We start from the raw sequence: 26,775 nt of genomic DNA, 5'->3' as shown, positions 1-26,775 counted from the left end.
AGAATTATTGGACAGTTATAAGGAAAAACTAATAATAAACTGAATATAAAGAACAGAGTTTTTTAAAAATGGTGACAAAATTATAAGCTAATAATATAGTGGAGACCAGTTAGTCACTCCCATTTCTGTCGTCCCATAATAAAAAGGAAACATTCTGTTAAATAGAAATTTAGAACAGATAAAAATAAATAGTTTTTCTGAATAATGGATTGGCAAAAAGTATTCGCAAAAAGTATTCGCAAAAAGACCAAATATCTGTAGTTACATTGCTATGAAAATTTTTACAAAGGCTTTCTGTCCTCTTGCTCCAGGGCATAAACTGTCAGCTGCATTCAGGAAGAAGTTTTGTCCCCACTTGCCATAGTATTGTACAATGGATAGGAAACATTTTGTGGATCTTTTTAAATCTTCCTTTGAGGCATTATAGGCCAGAGACAGGATCCCAAACTAGCTGAATTATTGGTTTCTTTCCATGGCAAATCCTATATATCTATGCCTTCATATTAATGGGGAGGAAAAAATGTTTGGTCTCTCATATGTGCATCATATTTCACCAATTTTCATCAGAGAGAGAAAGTATTATGCAGAGAATTCCCCAAGCTCCCACATGCACACCTTCCTGATGCATGAACTATGTAAAACTCTGAGTTTTGTGTAAATGCCATCACTTAAAAAATATCTGCAGTCCTGAGGGATAAATCTTTCAATGTGGGACAACTTCAAGTTAGATAAATTGTTTAGATTTCCCGCCTTGATAGTGATTGTCTACTTATGACACTGCTAACTATGGGGCTATCAGGGTGCTAATCACATATCTCTGGCACTACTGAGCAGTTGGGGAAACCGCTTACTCAGTTTCCCTGTCTTTGAGAAAGTGAAACCATGGGGAAAAGTTAACATAGTTTTGGAAGGGGGAGAAAGGACAGAAGAGGGACCAGGTCCTCAGACATCTCTCTGAAAGTCCCTGCAGAGACTAGCACAGTAATTAATACACTGCATGGTAGTCATACAGTTTATATCACTGCTCATGCCGAACAGTAATATCCTCAATTTTCAAATATGTTGGTTTCTAACAATAGGTAACAGCTTCAGTATGTATTACCATAGCTGCTTCTAACTGAAGTGAGTTGCATAGTGTCTTCACAGCACAATAAACTAAAAATTACCAAAATGGGACGGGGTGAAAACAATTAGATGTCTAGACGCTCAGAATGTTCAGGCTCCAAATTTAGCTCATCTTTTAAAGATAGAGTTGGAAATGTTCTGAGTCTACCAAGGTGTGTCTTCAGTTGATAGTTCTGGACTGAATAAATCAAGATAAACTGTTAGTTTAGCTCTCAATTGTAAATTAATTACCCTCCGGTAAATTAAACATCCTGATGGGGAGTCTGGGTTGAAGTGGGAAGACAAAGTGATACTCTCCTGTAAACTTTATTTGCTGCACCCACAACTGCCTGCCCTTCTGTCCCCTTTACCCATACTCCTCCCATCCACCCTTTAAAAAGGAGGGCAGTGGTGCATTGATTTGCACTTGGTAGTGAGGCATGACCCAGTTCTCCCCTCCTCCAGGTAAGTCTGGCCTGCATGGATCCAGGTTACACAATGTCAAGTGGCTACAGTGTCCTTTATCACTGCATAACATAAGCTTTAGCCATAAGTTTAATAACTATATATTCACAAAAGGAGTTGGCTTTTTCATATTTCTGCCATATCAAATCAACTTGGGATTTACCAGTTGTTTTTTTAATTCAAAATTGTTCTCAGTCCTCAAAATAGTGTACTGTATTGCATAAAAAAGAACAGAATTTGAAGTAGCCACTATTTTTATATAGTGTACAACAGCTAGGAACTACAACATTTTTTAAAAGGTCCCAGTTTGGGAGCTGTCTAGATCCATTGTCTTTATAGCTGTAAATGCTCTGATTCACAATCTGAACATATCCGCATTTTTTTTTTTCATTGACATGCTAAATATTTTATTGTGGGTGCTTTCTTACAAGATCCCATAAAACCTCTCCCAAAATCCCTTGATTCTCTCTCACCTGCACTCTTGAAACTGGTACAAATACTTCACTAGTTCTGATGCAATGGAAAAGCCAGTCTTTTCACAGCTATCTTTTATTTTATGTCCTGCAAAAGAGGCAATCCGGATGCAAAAAATATTCAAAAACAGGACTGTCTAGCTGTTTTCAGGATATGTGGCAGTTTTTCAAACTCAACCAAAAACAGTGAGGTGCATTTTATTGCTACTCAAGCCTTACATCTTATTAAAGCAGCATATCCTGGAGATATTATCAGAAAACAGACCTCAAAGTGGCATTTGATTGTATAAAGGAAGCAAAGTAGTTCACAACAGGTGCTTGTGTGACTCTGTTCTCTTCTAAACTATAATTTGCCTGGTGTATATTTCTGTTCACTTACCAACTTACTCATTATGCTGGAAAATTTAGGTCTCCTGAAGTAGAGTACAGTTTTGCTGAGTACAGTCTCCATGCTACTCGGAGAAGAGAAACCTGGCTTAAGGCCTACTTTCCTTTGTGACTTTACAAGGTGCGGGAGGGGAGGTTACAATATTTGGTGAATGTACAAAAAGACTCTACGTAAAGAAAGCTTGTGTTATTGGGAGGGAATCTAAGATTAGAAAATATAAAAATGGATGTGAAGTTCCTTTTATTGTCCTCTTACAAGTATCTTGTGGGTATCTGGTTGGGTTATTCACTCCTGATGTGGTGCACCTTTGGCAAGCTCTTTTGAAGCTTGTGTTACTTGTCAGTCAGAAGAATTCGTATATGATGTGGAACTCAAGGGTTTTTGTTTTTCTGTAAATTGCTTTAAGAATGAAATGCTTCACAATTGATTTTGGGATGGTGGAGGATGTTTTGGGGATCTTATGGGTGTTGCAGAGTTTGTTGCTGTGCAGGAGTGACGGAATCTACTTCTTAGGGTACAGTCAAACTGCAAAAAATCCACCGCAGTAATGAGTCTCAGAGCTCAGATCAACTAACTCAGGCCCATGCTACAGGGCTAAAAATAGCTTGGGCTAGAGCTCAGGCTCTGAGAGCCACCCCCTCACTGGGTTTCAGAACCGGGACTCCAGCCTGAGAGGGAACGTCTACACTGATATTTTTAGCCTCCTAGCACAAGCCCATGTCAATTGATCCAGGTTCTGAGACTCATTGTCGTTTTGGTTTTTTTGTTAGTTTGGGGGATTTTTTTGTGATGTAGATGTAACCTAAACTACCCTAGGATCTCATGCTAAAACTCTGCATTAAGACTCACTGCAGTTACTGCTGAGTCCTGTTGGCAGGGGGACTGTTAGCTCCCAACGGGACAGGAAATGGGTGGGAGTGTCTGTCTTGCTAGAGTGAAAAGGGAGCTAGGACAGAAGGACAGCCTAAAAACCTGGTAAGGTAGGAAAGGGCCTGTGTGTCATGTTGTCTTTATTGTAATTGAATTACTAGTTAAGCTAAAATCATGGAAGAGGTTAAGTTTGGACATTAGCTCAAGGTCCATGGGTCCATGTGCTCTCATAGGAATTTGGTAAGACGTATATAGCAGTTGCTACTGGAAACTAACTGGTTGCTGATTTCAGGAAGGGTATAATCAAGAGAACTGGTTGAAAAAATTAACATCTCTTTTTAAAAAATTAAAATATTGGTTTTGACCAAACATTTGTTGGGAAGGTTTCTTAGGTCCAGGAGGAAAGCGGGGGAGGAGGGGAGAGAGAGACTCCCACATTCCAGGTAAATGGCCTAGTCACCTGGCTATTGGCTACTGTGAGGTGGCTTGCTCTCTTGATGAAAAATTTCAACACAGGTCTCATTTTCATTCTGCATTGGAACTAAACATATGTCAAAACCTCAGATTTTCATGACATTGATTTTTTTGTTTTCTAGCCAGTCCTAAGAATCAATACGCTTCTGCTTTCTCTTTCCTTCTCTCTACTGCTATCCTACATAAAGCTTTTTAGTGGGCAGATGGACTACGATATTAGAGTTAGTGTTCTCTCTCTTCTCCTTCCTTGGTTGCAATCCACTATTTGATATCCCCTCTGAGAACTGTTTTGACATTGACATTCCATCAACAATTTGTGATCCTCCTTTTCTTCCTGTACCTTGTTTCCTTAAAAGAACTGCAATATGTAAAATGAGAGATGTAAACAGTTTTATTACGGAATTTACCCTCTAAGTCGTTGATTAGACTAGAACAATGAAAGTTGTTTTTTGTTCACAGAACCATACAGACAGATAAGTGTTATCAAATATTCAGTCCAAATTTATTAATTGAATAATTTTTAATCACTAAGATGACTCCTTATGCTTTTATTTTTAAAATGTAATAGTTCAGGAGAAATTATATTTTCTTTAAAGAACTCTAACTAGTCTCTGTTTACTGGGCTCAGTCTCACTCCTGGTAATGTATGTTGTAACATATACTTTACTTTTTTCATTCTACATGTCCCAAGTTTCCTAACTGCAGAGCTTCTTTAGTATGCTATTCAGCTCCTGCATTTGCTTCTGCGTTACAATTTTTGTAATAAAGAAAACTGTCAAATGTTATAAACAAGAAATAGTCCCAATCCACCAAATAAATCTAAAAGTGAGAGATCTTTTGCAGTCATTTAAGCTGAAGGGAGGTTTGTGGCAAATGCAAATCGAATCAAGCTTTCCTGGGATTGTGGGAAGCTATCCACAGTTGCTTCCCAATTACATTTTATTGTGGCTTTTCCCTCCTAGAAAATGGTGTTTTCTTAAAATATCTGTAAGTTATAAGAACTTTGTTCAGCATAGTGCTTGAAAGTTTTTAAATGGAAAAATAAGTTTGACATCTAAACTCTATTGAGAAGAAACCAAAGCTTTTATTAAAGCTTGTCAGTCTGTTCATGTGTTTGAAAGTTTAATAATTAAAAAAAAAAACAAAAAAAAACAGTCAATTCAAGTTTTTTCTTTTTTCTTTTTTCTTTTTTCTTTTTTTTTAAAATAAGCTGTACCAGTGAAAAGGGATTTCTTGTGTCATGAAATTGCTGGCTCTTTTTCCTTTAGGTTTTGAGAGACTGAGGACTACAAATGTAATTAAAATCTTATTCTCTCTTTGGCTGCATTTTTAATTTTAAATTCAAACCCTTATGCAGTTTAATAGAGCTTTGCTTTAGTGTATTTTATACCTCCATCTAAGTGACTAAAGTAATTTAGTATTTTATACATGTTGGTCAAGTATTTTGTGACTGAAAGCACCAATGTCGGTGAATGTTGGTGATTTGAAGCTCAGTCAGTGATGGGATCACTAAGTGTAGCTTGGCTACACTTGCGAGTTACAGCACAATAAAGGAGCCCCTGAGCGCACGAGCTTACTACCCGTCCACACTGGCAAGGCACGTAGAGCGCTCTGACTCCGCGGCTACAGCGCTGCTGGCACTCCACCTCGGCGAGTGGAATAACGTTTGCTGTGCCCCTGCCGGAGTGCCGCGGCACCAGTGTGGACGAGGTGTTGCATTACTGCTCTCTGATCAGCCTCCGGAAACGTCCCATAATCCCCTTAAGTCAAGTGGCCACTCTTGTCATTGTTTTTGAATCACTGTAGGAATGCAGATTGAAAGCTCCGTTTCTGACAGCCGGCTTGTTTATCTGCTCTGAGATAAAGCAACCATTAGTGTGGAATGCTGTGAGAGAGAGAGAGAGAGAGAGAGAGAGAGAGAGGCGGTGGGGGGCGGGGGTTCTGCTGCTGTCTGAACTTACAAGACAGCATGCTGACGTGCTCCCCCCAAAACCCACTCTCTCCCCTCACATACACACAACATGCTCCCTGTCCACTCCACCCCACCCCCATTTGAAAAGCATGTTGCAATCACTTGCCTGCTGGGATAGCTGCCCATAATGCTCAGTGCCGCTGCAAGTGCCGCAAATGGGGCCACGCCCGTGCTCTTGAAGCTGTCAGTGTAGACAGACTGCAGCGCCTTCCCTACTGCGCTCTACGAAGGCTGGTTTAACTCAAAGTGCTCTACATTTGCAAGTGTAGCCATGCCCTAATAAGTATGTCGCACTTTAATCAAGAGCACTTGGAGTTTATGGTGTTCAGATGCTCTACAGAGAACATAGAAAAGCTATCCATCACTTTGTGACAGTTCAGTCTTTTAATGGATGAGTAAAATTTTAGTCAGCCTTTCTCAGGCAGATGGAATATGAGATGTTTCGAGCCATTTCAAAACAGAAAAGTTTGAGGGAATACGGTACAGATCGTTTTCTCTACAGTGTGTAACCTTTTTTCACGTTATTTATTTATTTAGACTGCAATTTAACTATTTTTCATGCCATGGTTCAAACAAGAAAATGCTTTTTACAGCAAGCTAAATTACTTCTAAGCTCTAGTCACCTTTTTTGAGTTAATTTCATAGAGTAACACTTCATATTCAGCTGTTTGGCGGTAGGGGAAGGACAGATATTTTTCCATTCTTTTTCAAGGCTTTTATAAATATATTCAGGCATCAGCAATGGAAGATATGTTAAGCTTTTTTCCTCCGTAAATGAAGCATCCACTTCAATAAACTCTTATTGGAATACTATAGTTAAGGGGGGAAGTGGGAGGGACAGTTACCTCTCCATAGCTAAGGCCGGAGTCAGCTTCCAATATAAAGCCTATTTTAGCCTCCTGGTAACTTTGGCTTGGAAAAATGGTTTGGCTTGAATATTGCCATATTTCTCTGAAGGCAAAGGAGATTGTTTATAGAAAGTCTGGAGGAAATTGGTCAAACTGCTTTTCAGTTATAGATCACTTAGAAAAGAAAAGAAATCTGATTTCTCTCCTTGTTAATACCCTTTCATCTTTCCTTCCTAACTAGTGCACCGGCTGTATTTGAAGAAAATAGCTTGTAATTAAGCAAGAATATTATTTTTTGTTGTGAGTTTTTGGGGCACAGTTCTACTCCCAATGAAATTTTTGCCTTTGATGTCAATCAATGGGAGTATGATCAGGCAGTGTGAGCCCTGATTCTCCATCTTATTTACACTGAGGTGGCAATAGTGAAACTCCATTGACTTAAAAGGATTTACTCCTAATTTACACTGTATGCATGAGCATATTTCCCATACTACTGGCTGGTTGCAGTTTATAAGAATATTGTTGGGCCATGTACTTAGTACCCATTGCCAGCCTCACTGCTGCCCTCTACTTCAGAGGTGGCTACATTTCTGAGGTTCTTTATTAATTTAGTATATGATGGTCTTCAGAACAAAACTTGCTGTACAAATGCAGTATTTTCTCCTGGTATGTGAACAGTCTCAAGCTGAGATCTCTGGTTCTCAGTTCTTTTCCTTACCCAAAATAAGCACATTTAATCCTTTGATCCTCTTGAAAGGAGAGTGCTCTTAAAAAGCCAATATATGCCAGAAGTCTGAAAAAGAAAAGGTTGGGGGAATTGCATCAGGTTTCCTTTTCCAGTAGGGAAGAAGGAGAAATGTTTCCCACTGAACCCAAGAACCAGTAACATTGAACCAGATGGGGAAGACTTGTTCTGTCTGTGCATTATTATTTATTATTTCCATTACTGTAGTACCTAAGAGCCCTAGTAATGGACCAAGACCCCATGCAACCGAATGAATATTTATAGTTATCCCCTTTTCTGTCACAAAAATGAATAGATGGTGTTAATCTTGACTTTCAGGAGGGAGTGCTACTATCCCATCCTGATGCTGTTACTGAGACTTCAGTGTATTTGTTTTGGGGAATCCGCTATTCTAAATTTTCCTACCACCAACATTGCAAAGCTATCATTTTATCTAAAAATAAAGTCCATCTAACTGTGACAAACTCACCCCCACATCATCTCCGGTGATACATAGTGCTAATTTTCCTCTTCTGGAGAATTGGTGCTCAACTTTTCAGTATCTGAAGTCACTTCACCACTCCGAGTTAAAGGAATTAAATATTTAGAAAGCAAAAAAATCTGTAGCAAGCTTGTTATGAAGTGAGAGCTAATATATTAAAACAGCTTAATAAATGTTACAGTATGATTAGTATTAGTTGGGATTCAGGGAAATATCTGACATTCAAAGTCTATTCCCTGTTTTGAGAAGTCCGCTGCTATCATTGTTGCTATCACCCAGTGACCTTCTGTAGGATATTTCAATATGCATTTTTCAGTTACCTTAATTTGCTACCAGTGAAAATCTGCTACCAGATTTAATCCATCCCTCAATTTTTAATTAACAAGTTGCTCCCTGGCCAGTTGCTACATCATTATTCTGTAGTCAGGATGTCACAGGATGTTATGCAATCCTGTAAAGAATGTGGCAAGTTGAGTATCACAGCTTTGAAGTGTAACCTATACTCCAAAGATGCTATAATCAAATGGCTCACAAGAAGTGGACAATATCAGAGTCAAGAATTGCTGAAAACAAGAAAAATCAATGAACTTCAGAATTCCAATGCAGAATTAACTGATTGAAAGAGAAGTATTGGGAGTCAGCTATCTAAAGACTACTGTAATAACCAAAGAGACAAGGTGGGTGAGGTCAATATCTTTTATTGGACCAACTTCTGTTGGTGAGAGAGACACAAGCTTTCGAGCCATAGGGTTGCTTATCTCTTTCGCCAACAGAAGTTGGTCCAATAAAAGGTATTACCTCATCCACCTTGTCTCTCTAATATCCTGGGACTGACATTGCTACAGCTATACCACATACAGTAATAACCAAAGACAGATTATCAAGCCTTCATTATACCGAGGGCAGAGACAAGTCTGCCCTCTGCAGCCCCAGTCATGTGCTCACTGGAGTCAGTGGCAATTTTGCCATTGATTTCCTGGGCCTGATCCAGCATCAAAGCTCCTTTACTGTTCACACTGGTTGTCTACATGAGGCAAAACCATAATACTAAAAGTATTACACCATAAGAACTATTATGAAAACAAAACTACTACATAGAAGATTATCTTTATTTATGACTGAACTACTCAACATAAGACCTATGGTAAAAATTGGCTAAAAATAATGTTTATAGTATTTTTTTCTTCATAAAGAGTTCCCATCTTTCTTTTTCTTATAGAGTTTAATATTAGGTCAAAGTTTCACAAACAAAATTTTGATTTGATTTGAAATTTTTATCCTCAAGTACTCCCATTTGGAATTGCAGTTTTTGAGTTACTGTTTGGAACAGCCAGCAGAAGGGGGCATAAGATCAGATAAATTACCTACAATAGTGTATACATGCAGTTTCTTTCCAAGCCATATCACCAATTTCCTTGTGTTCAGCAGCAGGATGCCAGCATTGTATGGGTGTGATAGCTGTTGCTGTAAAAAACAAAAAAACAAACCTTTAAATATTTTTTTCGCAAAATACTACAATAATGTTGAAACCAAATTATAAAATACAATACACAAATTAAATGTAGTCCAAATGGATTGGGAAATGACATCGTCAGCATAAATCAGTTATTCCAATATAGAATTTTCATCCCCTTTTTAAAAGTTAGAGAATTATGTAGTTTTACTAAAGAAAGACTTAAAATGCAGACAAGCAAATTCACAGCAAACTAATTAGACTTGGAACTCAGTCCCCCCAAAAACCCACATTGCTGATTCCACCTCAAAACAGCCAAAACAAAGAGTTCTGCTTCCATGTTCTACAAGTTTCTGCTGTCCTCTCCCAAAATTAAACCAGATGGATGAAGAAATCTTTGGGGATGAGATGTGAAATATAATACATCAGAGGCAGGGAATCTGGAACAAAATATGTAGAAAATGAATAAATCTATCAAAACTTAGGACTGAAACTAATGTGCAAGTAGGCAGCTTTCCCAGCCTGCTCTACCAGTACAATCCAGATGTTATCTAGAGTCCAAACTAGACTCATTCCTGGGGTTTGGCTTTAATAACAAAGAAACCAACATTAAGGTAGCAAAACTCAGCTCAGATCTGCTCCCCAGACTTGTCTGCTCCTGTGGCCCATTTGTTGGGAGTGCTCTGCCTATGCCAGAGGCCCTCTTCCTCCAGACTCTTACCTCTCCTTTATCCAAGAGGGGTAGTTATTCATCTCCCTCACTGGGCAGCAGTCCATCCTATTCATCAAAGTACTCAAACCATAATTAAGTCCCACCAAATAGGGATGGATTTAAGCATATGCTTAAAAGCTCTGCTGAACTGGGGCCCAAGTCAGAAAAACCTACCTAATTCTTTCCCAGCAGGATCAACATCTGCTAATGTTAGGTTGTTTCAGGCAAACACTGTCAGCCTATTACAATATATTTTTTATTATATTTATGACAAAGTACTTGCTATTTTTAGGTTATTATAGTCAAAATGTTCGGTGAATAGTGAAGTAAACTGGGGAGAAGGTGTGGATTTAGGAGGAATGTAGCCACGAGGTGATATAGGGTTAGCAGCACACATTGAGCTACTCCCATCTTTTCATGTGCTGTGATATATGTACTGCTTACTGTATTTTTCACTCCATGCATCTGATGAAGTAGGTTTTAGCCCACAAAAGCTTATGCCCAGATAAATTTGTTAGTCTCTAAGGTGCCACAAGGACTCCTCCTTGTTTTTTTCTCTTTGAGCTATATACTTGCTCATTGTGCTATTGAAAACCAGACCATCTAATAAAACTGAGACTGAAAGGAACTTTATGAGAACCAAGCCCACTCTTAATTCTGGTATTACTAACATTAGAAAGTGAGCAATTAATTTCTTTACTGCCCCAAACTCTAAATCAAAGCAGAGCTACACCACTGAGAGACTTGTTTCACTAATGTTAGACTAGGAGAGAATACCTTTAATGAGCACTAATTACCCTTTGAGGTCTTTCAGGTTCTTAGCAGTGGTTTGTTCTTGTTTATCATTATATTATTCAATTTCAAATTGCATAGGTATTATAATAGAAAAACAGGATTAGTTAAAATTAATTTGATTGTTTATTTCGCCTCTTGAAACTTAAAAAAATAGTCAGTAAGTGGTGTTTGTCATTTTGATTATAGTTTTTGTGGTTCAAACCACTGGCATTTTGAAGCACATTTTGAAACAGTTTTTAGAATTGTTGAAAATATTTGACTTCATAGTTAAAATGCTGAGGACTTTAATTCAGAATTTATACTGAAAAGGGAGCTGAAAGGCTTTCTAGTTAGAGGAACTCAGGAGATGATAGCGTAGACAGTTTTTCTAAGAACGTAACCTATGCTGGAAATTGTTTCAATGAAACTCCTTTACATTCTTCCAGAAAGATAACAACATTAAATTAAATACCCCTCTTCCATCCCAGTACTGCTGTAAGTTAAAGTTTTAATACAAGCAGTGATGACAGTTCATTGTATGAGACTGTCATGTCTTGCAAGCATGTTTTTATCTCACAGTTACCAGGAGACTTCGGTTTTGATCATCATTCTTAGTCTAGTTTGCTGTAGCATTAGTTAGTCTGATATTATGAACCTGTAATTTCTTAAGGGTTTGATCCTGCAAATGTGCTGGGTGTAGTGTTTGCAACTGTGAGTGAAAATCCCATTCATGTCAACCAGGAGACCCAATAGTGTTTGTAATATTGGGCCCAATTCCCTGATTCTGCAATTGAATTCAAGGAGGTGAACTCCTGTGTCCATGCAGAGAGCCCCACTGAATCCAATCCTGATTGCAGAATCAGGGCTCATGTTTGTAATAATACCCTCTTTCCTCCATCTGATGTCCTCTGTATTTTTTTAATTGCTTTGACTTTAAATATTGGACCAGTGCTTATTATGTTTAGATTATATTATTCAAAATGACCTTGTTTCAGTTTCCTTTGATTTTATTTTTAAACATTGTTAAATGTTCAAAATTGAAAGTGTTTCACTTGACCTAAAACAATTTTTTTGAGATTTTTCAGATATGCCAGCAAACTGAAACATCAATTATTTATGCGTCTCTAACTATAATCCACTAACAAAAACATACAAAATGGAAAGAAAACAGGAGTTTAAGAGTGCTGACTCCTTCAGTTAAAGACTTTGCAGTGACACAAAAAGACAGATAAAAGATGATGTTGCAGGATATTAATTATTAATCAACAATCATTTTGTATCTTCAGTCACAGCTTTCTGAAGAAAAACTTAAGAGTAATGCTTGCTCCTTAAACCTGAAATACTAGCTTCTAAAATTATGTCCTGAAAGTATAAATATTTGTAAGAATATGACATTGGTTTTGGCCAAGGTAAGAAAGAGAGGTTGAGACCTAGCAGCTCACTAGCATTACCAATTAAGGACTGAGAGGAGTAGGACTCATTCTTTTCACTGCTCCATAAATAAACATAAAAGCTTGTGCTTTTCTTTTTTGTTTCTGGATTTATTCCTCTCCTATGACAGAGTCCTAGTCTATTAGTGGTTCTACTTGCACTGTCCTTAGTGGGGGCAGAACTGGGTTTGAGCCATGGACTTGAATGGAAGTAGGATTGACATTGTAATGATAATATTTCCAGTTGTACAGGTTCATCAACTGAGACTTTGAGTAAATTTGAAAAATAAATTGTCGTAACTGTTGAATTTTTAATTTCATTAAAATATTTGACAGAATATTTAATTTGGGTTACTTGTTGAATGCATTTTTACTCAACATGCTCAGATTTTTCTTTAATGAATCTGTTTGATTGATTAGTTAAATAGACTAAAGACTCTTCCTAACTCTTAAAAACTTACATTGGGTCTATGGGCAGTGGAAGGGCAAGTTGACAGTAGAAAAACAAAAGGCAAAAAAAATCTTGGACGAATGATGTGGTATCCTGGTTGGGATCAAAGGGATTATTCATCCACAAAGAGATTAGCAGATCATTGTACAAAATGGACTACCATGGTTGCAAACCTCCAGGAAAGGAGATGCTACATAAGAAGCAGGGAAAGAAAAAAATCCATCACTGACACTGAGTGATATATTTCCCCAGATAAGTGGGCCACTTGCAAAGTTAGGTCCTAAGCTTGTAATTGCTTATGCATGTGGTTATATAAGCATGTAAATAAGCCCTTCGTAATTACATGCATAAAGATTTGCTGGATCACAACCTGAGATAAATATATTCTCATCTTCTAGGTGCATTTGTGTAATTCACTAACACTAATGAACCTTGCATACCATCTAAAAGAACATGTATCAACATGGAATGTCTTGCAATGTACATCTTCTACGGAAAGAGTTTTTATAGTCTGAGCACAATCAGTGTACGGGCAGGATATGGAAATACTTGTCAGCCTGTTCTATAAGTACTATTAGCTTTTTTCCTAGTCCTTTTGGTCTTCAAGAAAGAAGAGTTAGGGAGTGAAATGCTGGGACCATTAAAGCCAGTAGCAAAATTCCCACTGATTTCAATACGGCCAGAATTTCACCTAGGAATTTTTGTGTATTTATTATTTGCTATATTTCAGTCACTTGTGATACAGACTGAATAGAAACTTAACAGGGCACTCTCAAGAGAAAAAATAAAAGCTATGTATCATTCTTGTAAAATTATCACAAAAAGTGGCTAGCCTGGACACAATTGTTCTTCCTTACAATCATGATTTTAAAAAACAAAGAACATACCCATCCCTTTTCTTCCCCTCCCGCCCTTCCCCCCAAACCAAACCCATAGCCAGTGGGCATGTGGAATTTTGCAAGGCTCATATTTTTGAACTGATGCAAAGGTCTTTAATTAGTTTTTTGTCAGTCCTTATTTAGACATGATTCCCACTGAAGTCAGAAATAGAGGAAAAGTTTATTAAGAACCTCTGGAATAAGCCCAGTGTACATTTTGAAGTTCTTTCCTGTGTTGACATTGATACTTTATTAATACCAAACATTTTGAAACAAATGTTATGTACTTTTGTCCATTTATGTGCTCATGTGCTCTCTTCCAGTTTATTCAGGTTGTTTTCAGTGACATTAAAACAAAACCTGTGGCATTTCTATTTAGTAGACTTTGGTAACCCCTCTCCCCTTCTCCCAATTTTAATTTTTTTAGCTACCAGATTTTAAGTACTGGTCCTTATTTGCTTGACAGTGTCCCCTTTAATGCTACACCTACTAATGGCAGGTAACATTTTCAAAGTTTAAAAAAGGCTTACTTCACAAGAAATGGATTAAGAAGTTAATGTTCACAAAGAAAACTGTTCACTTTCTTTTAAATATATTCAGATTAACAAATAAGCAATGAGATTGTGTGTGTTCTGCAGACTGTAGGTACAGAGACCATGAATGAGAATAAATTTATGACTGTGGATCCCAATACCGGGCCAATGGAAGCTGCCATCAAACCATTGCCATTTAAGGATTCAAACTTCATTGTAAGTATTTTAACCATTAGAAATTCTCAAACTTTAAATGAAGTAGTAACTAAGATACTATATTACTACATTGCTAATATTCCTTCTAAGAAAGTAAGATTAGGAGCCATGTCAAGGGTCCATATCATACCATCAATTTTAAAGAAATTCAGCTTCAAAATCCATGCCAAGATATGGCCAAAGTGTGCATTAAATTACAGAACATGAAAATGACACTAGTCCAGAGGCAAGACTTCTTATATTCAGTCCTGACCCAATGCCAAAAAAGTACTGCTGCTAGATCAAGGTACCTGTAATGGTTTATGGTCTGGTATCTCGCAAGTCACCAAGGCTAGAAATGAACAATTTATACCATTGTAAATCTGGGAATCCAGTCGGTTCAAGTGCATGAAGCATTCGTTCCTAAGACCAGTCAGGTTGCAAAATAATGGACTAAAAATCAATCATGTCATTAGTGATTGCCATTATGCACCCCCTCAGTAATTTCATTGCCAACATAATGTTAGCGGCCATTCTCTCAATCATTAGAGCTAGAAACAAATACTTACTGCTCTCTAAAATCTTGGCATTCCAGCTTTCAAGTGGTGGAAACTCTAGCAATTTGTGAAGTACAGGCTGCTAAAATAACCTCAGAATTAAATTGTGGGTAGAAGCATAGCAAAATGATAATAGCTGCTAATGTGATTGTGGTTTGGTCTTTATTGTTGTTTTAATGTCTGCTATCTTGCTACCTGTGGGGGTTCAGACCCAGTTGTCAGACTCTACCAAATGTTCTTTGGACCAGTAACCTTTTCAGAGTGCAAGCCCTAAGCCATTGCTCAAAAAGAAAGATCTGATCCCTGTAATTTAATTCTGTATGAATCAGATGCAACCATCCCACAAAATAAAGCCTGAGTACTTGGTGTAGTTTGCTAAGCAGGGGTTTTACAGAGATATGAAATTGGCCCCAGAGTCTCAGGCTTTGCATTTATTTTAGACCACTACATCCTTTGCTTCTCAAACTCTTCTCTAAGCACCAGCCTCTTTGGGTTGCATGGTTTGTGCAGAAGCCTCATGTGCCCAAAGCCTCTTCACGTAGCTTGAGTATAGGATTTGGGTAGTGCAGATGCATTGTGCTGGCCCTTCATGTTTCAGGTGAATTTCACTACGTCTGAATTGAAACTGTTGGTATCCACAGGCATGAAAGCTGAGGTATGTACAGAATCTGGTACCACTGTTGCAGAATTAGTTGTAAAATTGTAATGAAAACTACCACAGTATTGTCTCACACTTGACACAAAAATTAATCAGAGGGAAATTCTAGGAGCTTATTCTGAACCCACATCCACCCCATGAGCTGCCATTAAGAATTCTGCTGACTTTTAAAATAATTTTATTTTAAGTTAATCTCATTGTGAAGAAAATAAAGTCAAATACCTTAACTTCTAAAAGTATGCCAAAAACTGAAAAACTGTTAGTTCACTCCACCAGAGAGAATTTTTGGTTGCAAATTTAAAAATAAAAAGCAGGAAGGAAGAAGTTGCCCTTTAACTGTTAATCCCAAAATATCTAGATTTAAGGACTAATGCTGCAAGGTGCTGTGCACCTTCTGGCAACTGAATAGAACAAGGGGTTGATAATGGGATCTAGAGCCTTTCTCCCATAAGTCACCAGCTCACGTGCAGCTAAATTAATTTGCACTTGAGAGTTGTTGCCATGTGATTGCTGTCATGTAAGAAGAGGCTCACTCCAGGTCAAAGCAGATACAAATTCATGTCAGTTTAGTTGTTGGCAGTCTCAGCAGGAAGAACCAGGATAGAGAGTACTTTTCTGTATCACTCATTCAAACTCCTAGAGGTGATCCCTCCAGAACAAATTGGAGGCACATTCATAGAACAGTACAACGAGCCTTGTACTGTCTCTGCCGCTACTGTACCTTTCCTGTCAATAAAGCTATCAGTCCAATACCTTTTACAAGAAATACACAAGTGCATTAGGCCCAAATCCTGCGTTTGAGTCTCTGAGGGTAGGCCTAGAAAGAAAACCCTGTCAGTTTCTAAGGCACCCCATGCAGGTGTAAGGATCCATCTGCATAGATCCACAGGCAGGATCGGGGCCTTCTCAAGCGTATAGCACAGAAATTTTGCTGATCTTGCTTTTGTAAATCCAATTTATAGCATTTTCTGGCTATTTAAGTAAAGTATAATCAGCAAGTATCATTGTTATACCAATGGGGATGGGTGGTATTTTTAAACATTTGGAAATGCTCTCAGTTCCATTCTCAATCCCTCGATCTGTTCAGATGCCAGAAGGTGCAGAGCACCTTGCAACATCAGGCCTTAAATCCAGATATTTAAATCTTGCTTTAGTGGATTTAAAAGCAAAATATACAGTGAAAAAAGTGATAGCTTCTGATTCTTCTTCCTTTTTATTAAAGCAAAAACAGATTCTTCACAGTGTAATAATTAGTATATTTCCAGTTTGGCTGAGTCTTGCCACTAGCTTTAGATCACGTCATAAGTGCCAGCAATAGGCCAAACAGATAACTTGAAACGTGATGAGGTAGGGGAAAAATCCATGTAATGAATCTGAATTACAAATGTGTTGGGATGGAAATGGCTGTGGTAGCTGTCAATAGCCTCTCTCTTTCAGTGCTATCTAGGTTACCAGGGTGTTACTCATATAGCTAAATGTTCCATTTACTTTCCATTTTGGATATTCATTGCCAAAAAAAAATGAAGTTGATGTATCACTAGCTCATGAGCATCCTCCCTGAATACAGTATCTTACAGTCACCTCTATGGAAAAACCTTTTCACGGAGAATCCTATTCATCTACTTTACCATTCCCACCTCCTCCCATTCTCAAGCACTTTACACACCAATTTATAAAATACAGCCAAAATGTGTGTGCAGAACTTTGAGAGAGTTTTGATAAGGCTGATGTGGTGGATAGTAATTATTAAGAGAGAGAACACTTCTGGCTATGAGAAAATGTTCTTTTTTGAAATAAAACTGAGAAGCTCAGTCCTTTCATCTTTTAGAATCAGTACAGTATGTTGTGTATCTTCTTTCTCTTGAGGGACATAAATAAAATTACTCCGTAGCAATCACATTTGATAACTGAAATGACTGTTATAATAACTATAGAAAGGCTTGCTTCCTTTAGTATAGCTTTCAAAATGCACAATAGTCTTTCCAGCACAACGTTCTCTTACTCCTTTTCTATTTTACAGTCTTCTTTCATTTGAAAGAAAAAGAAGATTGCCACAAGGCTTCTCATAGCATTGATTACATTTTACAAGATCAGTTGTATTTTTGCACAATCACTTTTCACTTACTGGAGATACAGCTGCACCTGTAATTTTGCATATGCCATGCAAAAGAGAATTTAGACATGTAATCACAATTTAGATACAACCCCATAGTAAACAGTTTTAACATGATGGGAAGTGCACACAAGTGCGGAATCCTGTAATCTCAGACTAACCCTAACCGGACTGATTTTCTATTTCCCTATAAAAAGCAGATTTTAATTTCCTTCAGTTAATCCCAAAACTAGTAGTTTTGACACAGTTAAAAAAATCTTTGTTTTTCTTGCAACTGAAATTAAAGTGTACAGTGTGTTAGACTATTGATTAAATAAGTGAGCATGATAAATGGTTCATGACAAGATGAGGCGTATCGCAAAGGCTGTGAAATAAAAATGTCATATTTTGAAATAGTCATCTTTATTTTTTCTTAAACACTATGTTTTAATTCTAGCACTCTGGCATTGGTGGAGCAGCAGCTGGGAAGAAGAACAGAACTTGGAAGAACCTAAAACAAATTCTTGCTTCTGAAAGGGCATTGCCATGGCAACTCAATGATCCTAGTTGTAAGCTGCTTAGATGCTTTGCATGTATTTATAAATAATAAAATCCACACAAATTACTTTCTTTAAAATGAACCTAAATTTTATCTATGCATGCAGTATTCTGATTGAACAGATTCCAGTGATACTATTTAAGAACAGCCTGACCCCACAACCAAATGGAGAGGAACATGAAGCATGTAATTGGGAGTGGTGTTAGAAAGTTTGTGAGGTCAAGATTCTGTCACCTTTATTCATATTGAGTGGTACTCTATGAGTAACCCCATGTCTGCCTTAATCTACTCATGGAGTAATAAATTGCTCAACATGAATAAAAGGCAGAATCTACCCCTCAGTTTTTATCTGGGCAGGCTATAAGAAATAAAAAAGCACCTCAGAAATTGAGCGTGTTTGCATTTTTTAATATTTTATTTGTCAGCCTGTTAGGGTATATCTACACTGCAAGGAAACCCCTGTGGCAACAAGTCTTAGAGCCTGGTCAACTGACTCAGGCTTGCGCCATGGGAGTGAAAGTAGTAGTGTAGATGTTCCTGCTTAGATTGGAGGCTGGACTCTGAAACCCCACAAGAGGGGTGGGTCTCAAAGCCGGGGCTCCAGCCTGAAAAGGAATGCCTTCACTGCTATTTTTAGACCTGAAGCGCAAGCCCAAGTTAGTTGATCCAGCCTCTGAGACTCCCTCCTGCAGGGTTGTTTTTTTGGTAGTGTAGGCATACCCTCAAGTGTTTTATCCAAAAATAACTTGCCATTTTCAAAAGGGTTTTTGAGACTACTATTATAGAAAAATGCAGACGACTGTGTGTTCCTGGCTATTACAACTGACAATCTGCTGAGGTTGCTATTTCCACTACATTCTATTTGTAAATGTACACATTTTAAAAAAAGATAGAAAAACAAACGTAATTGCATATTTTAAAACAGCTGCCTCAGGCATTAATATCTTTTGAATTATTGCCTTATAGTGCACGTGACGATTAAAGGATCTGATCTGCTAAATTGGAATCCTTCATCCATAAAATCTGAATCAGATGCACGTGGGAGGAAAGAAGCTAGCCATGTACAAGATATTTTTGTGTATATCAGTACTTTGTCAAGTTAGGGTTTGTTTTTTTGTTTTTGTAACTATTGAAACATACCGAGTTGTGTCTGAATAAACGTTTGCATATAAGAGCAATGCTATTACTGCCTAAGGGACACCAAAAAAATAGCAATTTCTATAATTTCATTTAAGTATTCAGATAATTTTCTAGGTCATTGGCCAGGCTTAAAGTGGCACATGCTTAAAGATTTATCTGATTTAAAAGATTACTTTGCTTTTCTGGATTACAGTATTTCAAAGCTTCAGTCTTGAGCAATGTTTGGTGGTCTTAACGTACAGCAGGCATAATGACTATTCTTGCAGATATAGTATCTCTGACTGTAGAGGAAATATTGTCATTAAGACTTACATGAAACCATTGTGTTTGTAATGAAGTTCAAATAGCTCTCTTGCATTTTTCTTCCTTTAGGGGCCAGTCCCGCTCACCTTACCCCTGTCAGTAAGGCAAGCAGGATGAGGGCCTTAGTGTACAAAGAAAGCAAGCTCAATGCTTTCAGTTAATTCTGTTTCATGTCTCTTTGCCTTACTGTTGCTAGAAAATAGACATTTCATTTAGTAAAACAATTGTTTTTCAACAGTTGTTTACCTTTCCAAGTGTTATTTTTATTTAAAACAAAACAAAACACAAGAGTGACCCTGAAAAGATAGAATGCAGAAGTTAATGTCTTCCTTTCTCTCTTTGACATACTTTTAGACTTTAATATCGAAGCTCCTCCCTCCTTTAAACCAGCCAAGAAATACTCTGATATTTCAGGACTTCCTGTAAGTATTTTTTTTTAAACTTGTCTAAATTGGCATAGCATTTCTCACAACACAAAATAAAGATTCATAGATATTAAGGTCAGAAGGGACCATTATGATCATCTAGTCCGACCTTCTGCACAATGCAAGCCATAGAATCTCACCCACCCACTCCTGCGAAAAACCTCTCACCTTCGTCTGAGCTATTGATGTCCTCAAATCGTGGTTTAAAGACTTCAAGGAGCAGAGAATCATCCAGCAAGTGGCCCATGCCCCATGCTACCGAGGAAGGCGAAAAACCTCCAGGACCTCTTCCAGTCTGCCCTGGAGGAAAATTCCTTCCTGACCCCAAATATGTTGATCAGCTAAACCCTGAGCATATGGGCAAGATTCACCAGCCAGATACCCAGGAAAGAATTCTATGTAGTAACTCAGATCCCACCCCATCTAAGATCCTATCACAGGCCATTGGGCCTATTTACCGTGAATATTTAAAGATCAATTAATTACCAAAATCATGTTATCCCATCATACCATCTCCAAAAACTTATTGAGTTTAATCTTAAAGCCAGATAGGTCTTTTGCCCCCACTGCTTCCCTTGGAAGGCTATTCCAAAACTTCACTCCTCTGTTGGTTAGAAACCTTCATCTAATTTCAAGTCTAAACTTCCCAATGACCAGTTTATAACCATTTGTTCTTGTGTCCACATTGGTACTGAGCTTAAATAATTCCTCTCCCTCTCCGGTATTTATCCCTCTGATATATTTATAGAGAGCAATCATATCTCCCCTCAACCTTCTTTTGGTTAGGCTAAACAAGCCAAGCTCCTTGAGTCTCCTTTCATAAGACAGGTTTTCCATTCCTCGGATCATTCTAGTAGCCCTCCTCTGTACCTGTTCCAGTTTGAATTCATCATTCTTAAACATGGGAGACCAGAACTGCACACAGTATTCCAGGTGAGGTCTCACCAATGCCTTGTATAACGGTACTAAAACCTCCTTATCCCTACTGGAAATACCTCGCCTAATGCAGCCCAAGACCGCATTAGCTTTTTTTCACTGCCATATCACATTGGCGGCTCATAGTCATCCTGTGATCAACCAATACTCCGAGGTCCTTCTCCTCCTCTGTTACTTCTAATTGCTGCATCCCCAGCTTATAACTAAAATTCTTGTTATTAATCCTTAAATGCATAACCTTACACTTCCCTCTATTAAATTTCATCCTATTACTGTTACTCCAGTTTACAAGGTCATCCAAATCTTCCTGTATGATATCCTGGACTCTCTCTAAATTGGCAATACCTCCCAGCTTTGTATCATCTGCAAACTTTATTAGCACACTCCCACTTTTTCTGCTGAGGTCAGTAATAAACAGATTAAATAAGATTGGTCCCAAAACCGATCCCTGAGGAACTCCACTGGTTACCTCCCTCCAGCCTGACAGTTCACCTTTCAGTATGACCCGCTGTAGTCTCCCTGTTAACCAATTCCTTATCCACCTTTCAATTTTCGTATTGATTCCCATCTTTTCCACTTTAACTAATAATTCCCCATGTGGCACGGTATCAAATGCCTTACTGAAATCTAGGTAAATTAGATCCACTGCATTTCCTTTGTCTAAAAAATCTATTACTTTCTCAAAGAAGGAGATCAGGTTGGTTTGGCATGATCTACCTTTTGTAAAACCATGTTGTATTTTGTCCCATTTACCATTGACTTCAATGTCCTTAACTACTTTCTCCTTCAAAATTTTTTCCAAGACCTCACATACTACAGATGTCAAACTAACAGGCCTGTAGTTATCCAGATCACTTTTTTTTCCTTTCTTAAAAATAGGAACTCTGTTAGCAATTCTCCAATCATACGGTACAACCCCTGAGTTTACAGATTCATTAAAAATTCTTGCTAATAGGCTTGCAATTTCATGTGCCAATTCCTTTAATAATCTTGGATGAAGATTATCTGGGCCCCCCGATTTAGTCCCATTAAGCTGTTCGAGTTTCGCTTCTACCTCAGATACGGTAATATCTGCCTCCACATTCTCATTCCCATTTGTCATGCTACCATTATCCCTAGGATCCTCATTAGCCTTATTAAAGACTGAAGCAAAGTATTTGTTTAGATATTGGGCCATGCCTAGATTATCCTTGACCTCCACTCCATCCTCAGTGTTTAGTGGTCCCACTTCTTCTTTCTTTGTTTTGTTCTTATTTATATGACTATAGAACCTTTTACTATTGGTTTTAATTCCCTTTGGAAGGTCCAACTCTACTTGACTTTTAGCCTGTCTCACTTTATCCCTACATGTTTTGACCTCAATAGGGTAGCTTTCCTTGCTGATCCCTCCTATCTTCCACTCCCTGTATGCTTTCTGCTTTTTCTTAATCACCTCTCCGAGATGCTTGCTCATCCAGCTTGGTCTATAACTCCTGCCTATGAATTTTTTCCCCTTTCTTGGGATGCAGGCTTCCGATAGCTTCTGCAGCTTTGACTTAAAGTAATCCAAGGCCTCCTCTGCCTTTAGATCCATACGTTCTTCAGTCCACTCCACTTTCCTAACTAATTTCCTTAACTTTTGCAAGTCAGCTCTTTTGAAATAAAAAACCCTAGTTGCAGATTTATTTTTGTTTGTCCTTCCGTTCACTTTGAACTGAATTAGCTCATGATCACTTGAACCAAGATTGTCCCCTACAACCATTTCTTCTGTGAGGTCCTCACTGCTCACCAAAACCAAATCTAAAAGGCATCCCCTCTAGTCGGTTCAGCAACTACTTGATGAAGGAATCCATCAGTTATCGCATCTAGGAAAATCTGAGCCCTATTATTATTACTAGCACTCGTCCTCCAGTCTATATCCGGAAAGTTAAAGTCTCCCATGATCACACAGTTTCCATTAGTATTTACTTCATTAAAAACATTAAAGAGGGCTCTGTCCGTATCCAAATTAGATCCCGGCAGTCTATAGCACACCCCAAGCACTATCCCAGGGGAGGCTCTAGTAGTTTTCTTCCCCAATGTAATTTTTGCCCAGACGGACTCTGTCTTATCCATTCCATCGCTTCTTATTTCTTTACGTTCTACCTCATCATTGATATACAACGCTACTCCACCACCTTTACCTTTATTTCTGTCTTTTCTAAACAGCACATACCCTTCAATACCTGTAGTCCAGTCATGGCTACTATTCCACCATGTTTCTGTTATCCCTATAATATCTGGTTTCGCTTCCTGCAATGTATACAGGTAGGTCCCACTTCAGCAATGTACTTAAACATGTCCCATGATTTAGAGCCAAACCCTGAGCTAAACTGCCTCTGTATCACATAGCTCCTAAGACAGGGGTTCTCAAACTGGGGGTTGGGACCCCTCAGGGGATCACAAGGTTCTTACATGGGGGGTCACAAGCTGTCAGCCTCCACCCCAAACCCCGCTTTGCCTCCAGCATTTATAATGGTGTTAAATATTAAAAAAAACATTTTAATTGATGGGGGGTGGGGGAGGAAGAGTCACACTGAGAGGCTTGCTGTGTGGAAAAGGGTCACCAGTAAAAAAATTTGAGAATCGCTATCCTAAGACCTAGGTGGACTCCATGGCTAAAGATCCAAAGCAGATTAAGGGCCTTGCCTCTTGAGATAGCTGCACAAGTCCCTCTACCCTGCCTCTTCCCAGTGGTAGAGTCTGGTTCCCTCACCCACACGCATTATAGGTGGAGCTGGTAGCTCACATTTCCCATTACAGGAAAGGACCCTGTCTTCAGTTGCATACAATTTTTCCAAACTTCACCGTTCAGACTAAAACTTCCTATGTCCACTGTCGGTCTCCAGCTCATTATTCTTAGTCTTATTTGGAAAAATGATTCAACAGTTGCAGAGAATAAGATTAGGGAAAAATATGTTGTTTGGCTCATGTTCAAAAATATTCTTACAACTGTTACATTGAGAAGCTCTAATGCCCCTATGATTTGGAGTCGGAACTTGCCATTTGGCAGTGGGGTAGCCTTTGTGTCAGGGATATACCTTTTGCTTCTGTTATGAAAAAAACACCCACATTTGGCCAAATTATAAGACTTTCAAAAATGTCAGTTCACATATGTTCAGTAGAGACTTGTTAGAATTTGGCAGCTAAATTCTCTGTCTGCAGTGAGCATAGTTAATGCAGTTGAATGCTGTCCTGGAGAACTGGATTTTACTTTTGTCTCTGCTGTAGATTTCCTATGTGATATTAGTCAAGTCACTTAAACTATATTTTTAAATTAACTGTGTGGTTCCTCAGTTTTTGGGTGCCCAACTTTAAACATTGGGTCTGATTTGCGGAAGTGCTGAGCTGAGTGCAGAAAAACTGCAACAGAAGTCAAGAGAAGTTTTGCTTTGAACATGGAAAGTGCCATATAATGCTAAATACGCTGAAAAAAATCAGGTCCTGGCTATCTCAAACTGGAAACCCAAAATTGATGGCCATTTTTGACCTTAATCTCTCTGTGCCTCAGTTCCCATCCCTAATGCTAGGATAGTAATACTTCTCTACCTATTTAGGGATGTTGTGAACATAAATTCATTGTTTCTGAATCACTCAGATACTGTAGCGATGAGTGTCATAGAAGACTGCATGGGGAAATCAATAATTCTATGTTCAGAACAGGGTTAGAGTAGTGTGCAGTAAACAAGTTGGAGGGCCACACATTGAACAATGAGGAGAAAACAAAGCATTGAATAGTTGCTCATTAAGTGAGCACCATCTATTCTGGGCACTGAATGCTGCGGGAATGCTGAGATAAAAATAGAATGTGATCATGTATTTAAAGATTGGTATCATAATGCATACACGCAAGGGAGTTGGAATTAAGCTTGTACAAACAACGTTAATTCAGGCATTTCCTAACTTTTGAGAGCTTTACTTTGCAACCTTAATTTTCTTTTAACATCGTTTTTTTGATTTAATATATAAAGGCAGTTGGTGGATGACATCAGAGGAGACAATATGTCTCCCATGGGATCCTTCATCTCTGAGTGAAACCTGCCACTTGGATCTCAGCTGGCAACTCCAGATCTAGAGGGTCAATCAGACCACTGATTCAAACACATGCCTTTCTCCCCGGTCATTTGGGACATAGCTCGCCCACCCAATAAAACCACTCCCCTCCAGCCAGTTTGTGTTTTTTAACTAGAATATTATCTATATTATGGTAGCACCCAGGATCCCCAAGGAAGGATCGGGGTTCAGTTGTACTAAGTGCCACATAATCAAGTAATCCAGAAGTCTGTCATTCTATAGGAAAGACAGGCGCAACAGGTGGATGAAATAGACAAATGGGGGGTGGTTTGGGAGGTGAGGTAACAATAATACAAACAGATTCTGAGCAGAAAAAAACAGAGGATGCAATTAGTGTCTTCATCCCCCTCTATCTTTTCCCCATCCCCTCGCCTTACTGTTGCTTTGCAGGTGTAAACAGCAGCCCTAACTGTGTTTACTTGGGTTGCAGTAACATTTCTGATCTAGCACAGGGAAGGGCTGCTGAAGGAGCTTAATTGCATAAGCCTTTTCCACTTCCACCTCCCAAAGCAGCTCTATAATTCCCTTCCTCACTGGCCTAGAGCCTCTTCAGAATTGGTCAGTTAGTGAGCACATGGATTAGAGAGGCTACTATTTCCCACTGCTACGTAAAGATGTGTCAGAGTTTGGCTCTTTAATTAGCCAGAGGAGACCAAATTTACCCTTGGGAAGCCTGTAGGTTTCCTACTGACTTCAGCAGTCTCTTCCCTTCTTTTTTGCCCATCCCCCACTGTCGATGAGCTATGTAAATGTAACTACTCTAGTATGATCCAGATAATCTCTCTCTGACGGCTGCATTCAGAGCTGCTTTTTTTCTTTTCTCTTTTGGCTCTTTCAATTTTTCATCTTCTGAATACATCTTGGGACAAACTTCCTGTTTTGCTTATGGCTGGAAAGTTTCTCTTGACTGATAAAAATATCCTGTTTAAGAACCTTTCTTATTAAGATAGGAGACTATGTGTCCTTTAAATTGCTGAGTCAGAATTGGTGCATAAGAAGCACAACATTTATTCTTAAAATCACTTCCTAATGGGAAGATACAGTACGTAAGGGAATATTTTAGAAGTCTAGTCCAAAAGATGTCCCCACATTATCTGTGAGAAATCTGATAGCATTTGTATGAGAACATTTCCTGTGAGGAGTGCAGGATTCCCCAAGAAATGCTATGTACAATAAATTCTTTAGCATTACTCATGCAAGGAAGTATTAAATGGTCTGTCTTATATAAAATGAGGAGTGCATTAAAACTCTCCCATCAGTACATCAGCAGTTATGTTAAATACCACAACTGAATTCTGTTGATTCTTGTCTCTTTCTGTGTGGTAACACAGATGGAATTATATCCCTTAATGGTCTAATAAGACAGCCAGTTTATAGTTTTAATGTGGCATATGCTAAAAGTTCAAAAATAATTGTATTTATGGATTGCATTTGCATTTTTAGACACTTAAGCTCTTCTGTTGAAATTTAGAAGGTAGGCCTTTGGTTAGATTAACATACAGAACAAAGTAATTTAATCTAACAGAAGAAATTACCCAAATGCTTGAACTTCTGCCTTTTCTGAAAATGTATCAGCTTTGGTGATGTAAAAACAGACTAAGATAATTACATACTTCAAAACATGATAAAGTATCTGTGGCCTTTGACTTAGTTTACAAAACGTGGAGGGATTTTTCCTTGCAAAATTGCATTGCTCTGCTTTTTATCTGGTTTAATTATTGTAGAAATATTTGAAAAAGTTTTAATCATCATATTGCTTCCAACAGA

General features: G+C 38.3%; 1 protein-coding gene and 1 long non-coding RNA gene across 4 annotated transcripts in view; one reads left to right on the top strand and one right to left on the bottom strand.

Moving 5' to 3' along the window:
• INO80C (INO80 complex subunit C) overlaps positions 1 to 26,775 on the top strand; it is a 39,759-nt gene that overhangs the window by 8,549 nt on the left and 4,435 nt on the right. Inside the window, exons 2-5 of one of the 2 annotated variants that reach the window (XM_077810924.1) lie at positions 14,157 to 14,267; positions 15,402 to 15,458; positions 18,011 to 18,122; positions 19,910 to 19,977. In XM_077810924.1, the coding sequence (XP_077667050.1) occupies positions 14,157 to 14,267; positions 15,402 to 15,458; positions 18,011 to 18,122; positions 19,910 to 19,977 (348 nt within the window). The remainder of the gene's footprint in view (positions 1 to 14,156; positions 14,268 to 15,401; positions 15,459 to 18,010; positions 18,123 to 19,909; positions 19,978 to 26,775) is intronic. The other variant, XM_077810925.1, reaches the window with a different exon arrangement.
• The window catches only part of LOC144261410 (uncharacterized), a 72,274-nt gene continuing 51,353 nt past the window's right edge, over positions 5,855 to 26,775 (bottom strand). For both annotated transcript variants that reach the window (XR_013345261.1, XR_013345262.1), the window contains exons 3-5: positions 9,185 to 9,284; positions 7,809 to 7,898; positions 5,855 to 7,387 (exon numbers count right to left, since the gene is read on the bottom strand). This is a non-coding gene — a long non-coding RNA (uncharacterized LOC144261410). The remainder of the gene's footprint in view (positions 7,388 to 7,808; positions 7,899 to 9,184; positions 9,285 to 26,775) is intronic.

Source organism: Eretmochelys imbricata, chromosome 2 (genome assembly GCF_965152235.1).
Source record: "Eretmochelys imbricata isolate rEreImb1 chromosome 2, rEreImb1.hap1, whole genome shotgun sequence".
Lineage (NCBI taxonomy): Eukaryota > Metazoa > Chordata > Testudines > Cheloniidae > Eretmochelys > Eretmochelys imbricata.
The sequence above is the reverse complement of the archived record's forward strand: the minus strand, read 5'-3'. Positions and strand labels throughout refer to the sequence as shown.